Source organism: Nannochloropsis gaditana (assembly GCF_000240725.1).
Source record: "Nannochloropsis gaditana CCMP526 unplaced genomic scaffold scaffold635, whole genome shotgun sequence".
Lineage (NCBI taxonomy): Eukaryota > Eustigmatophyceae > Eustigmatales > Monodopsidaceae > Microchloropsis > Microchloropsis gaditana.
The window spans coordinates 6284-11576 of record NW_005803318.1 but is presented as its reverse complement, the minus strand read 5'-3'; the positions used below and the strand labels follow the sequence as shown (position 1 = coordinate 11576).

The 5293-nt window shown below is 52.4% G+C and overlaps 1 protein-coding gene across 1 annotated transcript; it reads right to left on the bottom strand.

The window, feature by feature from the left end:
* Positions 1-4417: 4417 nt before the first annotated feature.
* Positions 4418-4968, bottom strand: NGA_2118700 (sucrose-phosphate phosphatase; the record flags this gene model as incomplete). Its single annotated transcript, XM_005854067.1, has 1 exon — positions 4418-4968. A coding segment is annotated over one exon (323 nt), but the record flags the coding sequence as incomplete, so codon positions are not given.
* Positions 4969-5293: the final 325 nt, after the last annotated feature.

The following is a 5293-nucleotide window of genomic DNA, read 5'->3' as shown; positions in this document are numbered from 1 at the left end:
ATCATAGCGAAAGTGAGGCCCATATTGGTCTCGTATGCACACACTCTTTAGCTTCAGCCATTCATCTTGAGGTCCTCTTCGCATCCTTCCATTTCACCTTTCCCCTCGCTTTCATACCAAGTTCCATTCCGTTTTGGATGAGGTAATAGGAGACGGCTGTCGCGACAATGATGACGAGGAGGGTGGTGGAGGAGAGGAGAATGGCCAGGAAGTTCGCGAGCCAGGGCTTGCGCGTGCGGATGCGGCTGATGTGAGGTCTAGAGGACTACACAGTGTGGGGGGGAGGGGAGAAAGGGACAGAGAGCGAAAGCACGAGTAGTGAGTAGGCAGGCAGAGGGAGCACGACGATCTTGCCTATGCAACTGGGGCTCACAGAAAGTCTGCCGGGGGGAACGCTTTTTCTTTCCCTACCTTTAACCCTCCCTCCCTTTCTTGCTTCTCTACTCTCTCCCCATCTTCTTCCCTCCCCTTTTCCCTCACCCGTCGCAGTGTGTTCAGGAACCAGAGGGCGAAGAAAGAGGTAAGGCCCATGGCCATGGCTGTGCTGTTGCTTTCCGTGCGGATGTGCGTGATCAAATATCTGTACTCGTTGATCTGCACCGTGTCCCGGGGGATCTGCAGGAGGAAATGAAAATGAGGAAATGAGAAAAATGGGGCAAGAGCGTGTGGAAAGTGGGGGGGGGGGCGAGAAAGGGTAACGACCGTGCAAGACGCAAAGTGAAGGAGTGCGGGACACCGATTGCCTGCAGAAGAAGAAAGAGCCCTACAAGGCAGGCAGGGGTTTGAGGCCGGCAGTAGTTTGAAGCTTTGCACGCCTCCTTTCTCTATTCCCTCCGTGGAATTGTGCACTTACCTTGAAGCCCCAGATATATTTGCTTTGGGAGATGAAAATGTAGACGGCACTGTGACATGAGGAGGGAGATCGATATGAAAATCACCGTGGTCAGAGGAATCGAAGGGGGGGAAACGAGGACTGATCACCCATCCCAATGCGAGAAAGAAATTTGTGGGACAAAGTGCGCGCGGTGTGTGTGAAAACGTCGTTTGCCTCCTCCAATTAATAAGATATTATCACGTAACGACACCAATAGGAAAAGGGTCCTGCGAGCGCGATAAGGACGCTGGCATCGAGAAGACCATGACCTGAAAAGGAGAAAAAAACAGTGCCCTCACCTGCCTGTGACGAATCCCGTCAAAACGGAGGGGCTGACGAACTTCATGAGAGAGCCTACCCGGAAGAGCGCCATGCCGCAGAGCAAGACGGCGGCGCCGAAGGAGACCACTGCCGCCATCTGCCCGCGCACGAACGTGTGGTACTGGGCCTCAGCGTTCAGAATAGGGTCCTGAAGGAAAGGGAAAAAACGAGGGAGGGGTGGAAGTAGGGATGAGGTATTGTACGGAGGACAGGTGCACGTCCTGGAACTCGAATCTTCTGCATTCCCAAGGCCCTAAAACCACCTGGCTTCCATCCGTGAGGATCATCTCGCACGTCCTCTACGCCCCGTATCTGTCCCAGCCTTTCTCCATTTCTTCCTCCCTCCTCTGGTAGATTTTCCATCGCTTTACAGCGCCTTGTTTCTCCCTAGATCGACCGATTTCGCCGTCCTGTTCTCCATCCCTCCTTTCATCCCTCCGCCCCGCCTCCACCTACCTTGTCCTTCTCCGTCAGTGGTATGCCAAGACTGGTGAAGGTCTCGGACATGAAGAGGGACACGAGAGCCACGGGGCCAAGGGTCAGCTGTCCCGACGTCCCGAAGAAGGTGTAAACGTAACTGAAAGAAAGGAAGGGGGGGGGGCAAAGGCGGGAACGAGCCACGAAGAGGGGCGGGGGCCGAGGGCGGATGATCCATGTAAGGGGGTAGGAAGTAGCAGGAGAGGCAAGGTGAGCTAGAGCACAGAAACCGGGCGCCGAACTCCCCCCAAACCCTCCATATCCCCCCTTCGTCTGCTCTCCCTCCAACCCCTGAACGAAGCTCGCGGTGTCTCACCCGGCAATAGTGGAAGCATAGAGTCCGTAAATCGGCGGTAGGTTTGACAGGGCAGCGTAGGCCATACCTGGAGTGAAGAAGCAGGGATATGCAGAGAAAGCGATGAGGGACATCGGAGATTGATAGTTGAGTCTACAAATTTACGAAATATTCCCGCTCTCCGGTCTCCTTTCTGGGACTGCTTACCTTGTGGCACGAGCATGATACCAACTGTCAAGCCACCCTGAACCCCAATAAGGAGCGAGCAAAGTAAAGGGGAGGAAAAAGCAGAGGAAAAGAAAGGAAGAGAGAATGAAAGAAGGGAGAAAAGGACAGGCGAGAAGCGATCCAAACTGACAGGACGGCGTAATGAGTTTGTCACGAGATTCATGCGCCACCCTCCGCTGGAAGCCCTTTCGTTCAATCAATCACGTACCATTATGTCTGCAGGAGCATGCTTTCCGTACTTCCGCCACTCGAAGGAAACCCAGGGCAGGTAGGGGAAGGAGAGAAGGGAGATGAATTTCCGGCCCATGGACTCGATGGGCGGCATCTGCAAGCCTTTACGTCGGATATGCGGTGGGACAAAGCCTGTTCACAGAAAAATAAAAGTGTAGAGGGTGACCTCTGAGCATGGCGGCCAGGAGAGAGACTTTTGAATCGAGAGCCTGGCCTCGTCCACGCGGAGCGCACGGGCGGCAACGGGAATATTTGTCGTCTCTTCCAACAGAGCTTTGCCCTTCTCAACCATCCTCTCCATGAGTCTACAGATTCACACGTGAGTGGATCACGCACCGAGAAAATAGTCACGGAGATAACTCCGCATGCGCTCATCGAGGCCAATCCTGTCCGTCTCGTCTGATGTGGGGGGAGCTCCATCTCTTCTGCTGCTGGCGAGAGTCCCTTGCGCGATGAAGGGTGCTACGTCCACGACGATAGCATTTTCTTCTTTCTTGGCTGGTTCTCCACTGTCTATCGAAGCCATAGGGCGTCCTAAGAAGGTACCGATGTTGGGAAGTGTGGGTTTAAGATAAGCTCTCGATCATGTGATGTGAAATAGAAGCTATCACAGATTGCAGCAGGTGGTGCACAGTTCAGAGTCCCCTGCCGTGTGTCAATGCGTAAAGCTCGTATACCAAGTCGATGCTTTTTGTGCCACGATTGAGTCAATTCTGTAGCGTGCACAGGGTGCGGTGGACGACAGGCAGGACGTCATCGCCGACCCAGTCTGTGTGGCTGCGGGCAGGAAAAAGCGAGGAAGACGGGCACATACAGGACTGCACCCGTCTGCGCTGTGAACTCGTGAGGTGGGCACAAGCGCGCAGACACTTGGTTTAATCATCGTATTGATCATATAAAGGACTGAACATCCTGTAGTTACATTTGTCCTGGGCAAATTAGAAGTTATCACAGACAGAATTCCAGGAGCATAAGAGGGGCCTGAGCACAGGGAGACTTGCGGGAGTGGGGTGTAGAGGGGTGCCAGCACCCACAAAGCTTTGTCCCAGTCTATATTTCCTCTTATCAATGCCGTCAGTCTGCTTGTATGTATAAATCTAGTCTATTGATATAAATGGACTTTAAGTGTGTTTTCCCTGCAATTTATGTCGTCCACCTTGTAAAACATGCAACCTCCCCCCGTAAGACATTTCGAGGTCTCATCTCCTCTGTCAATTTCTCTACCCTCGAAACCGCATACCGTCATGCTACTTTGAATAATACTGCTCTCGAGAAGTACTATGTAACTTTTGCAGTGGACTGATTACAGGAACCCAACAACTACTGAGTGCAAAAAGGTTTGGGAAAGAGTGGAATGAGATGTCGCACTGGCAACGTGTTGATGCCAGACCCCTTTACGGAAAGCTTGAATAGGGAAGAATAGACTGTACTGATCCCGTTTTTTCCGAGTCATGGACATTCTTTCAATTCAAACGATCTGACAAGTTTCACTCTTTAGCCGCACGGGTTGAAGTCAGCAGCCTCAAAACCTTCCTACACGTCTATATATGATTCCGCAATCCCGATTTTACCCCCGTCCACCTTACGCACCTTTACTTCTGTCCCTATTCTCAGCCTTCGTCGTCTGCTACTTTACTGATCTTTCCGCTTCTTTCCAGCACCCAGTGGAAGGAATAAGCCTCCTCCTTGACACAATCATCTGTGGAAAGTCCTACGGCATACAGTATGATTAGGAGGAAGCTTCATTGGTCAGCCATACGGCTGTGCATCCATCGTAAAACGGGAACAAGATTCTATTTATTGTCGTTCATTCTGATATGTGGAGTGGTGTCACCGAAAGCCTTGCACGCGTTCATATATACGTTGCGTCCCCAGTAGCCATGTTGGCACGCGCACACGACAGTTCATTGCATATTTTGTGGCCGGATGTATGGCATGCTGCATTCTTCAAGGATAGAAAAAGAAAAGGAAAATATATAGCTTGGGTCTCATTCTCACGTAATGCACATTGCTCTGAGATTCTTTTGCTTCCCAAAAAAAATATTTACTTTCTTTGCCCCAAAGTTTTCCAATCCTACGTCCTCGTAATAATCAGCCTTGCCCATCTGCAGAAAATAATACACCAGCCTCGTAGAGCTCTGCAGGCCAGGCAGTAATCGTAGGGGCGTTCATCGACATCAGTCGACACGGACTGGAGAAGCCTCGAATGAGCCCACCCGCTACACCAGCGAAGCCAACACACGCTCTAGGGCCTCCTCGGAGCCCAAGATCCCTGGCCTAGTCACTGTTTCAACGCGAGGGTCTGCATTCACGTAGGCTTGCACGGATGGGTGCGTGATCGAGACAGCGATCCTCCTCCCGGACGCACAGACATCGGCCATACCCAGGTCGTTGTCGTCGTCAAACAAGACTACACACTGGGAAGGGTGCAGAAAAAGGCGAGGGAGCAGTCGGCTAAGGGCAGTCGCCTTGCCGGACGTACGAGGGTAGATGTCGGCTTTCCCCAGGTTGAAGGAGGAGGAGAGACCTAGAGCAGGAAGCCTGCCGCAGTGTGGAACAAGGCGAGAGAGGGCAATCGAACGGTGAGGTTGGCGAATACAAGTGCCTGCTTGAAGCACACCACTCCCCTTAAATGCTGTTGAAAAGTATATTCTCTATCCTTGCCTACCCCTAAGAAGATAAATCAAATCTTCCTTGTTCCACTCCCTCGACTCCTCCTCCCCTCCTCCACTTCCCGCGCCACCTCACCGACTCTTGACGCCCTCCCACTGCTCCCCCATCTTGCCCCTCGTATCTACCCGAAAACTCGTGTAATAGTCACGCCCGTCCACGCCCCACCCTTCTCCTTTCAGCTCCTCGTAGAGTCC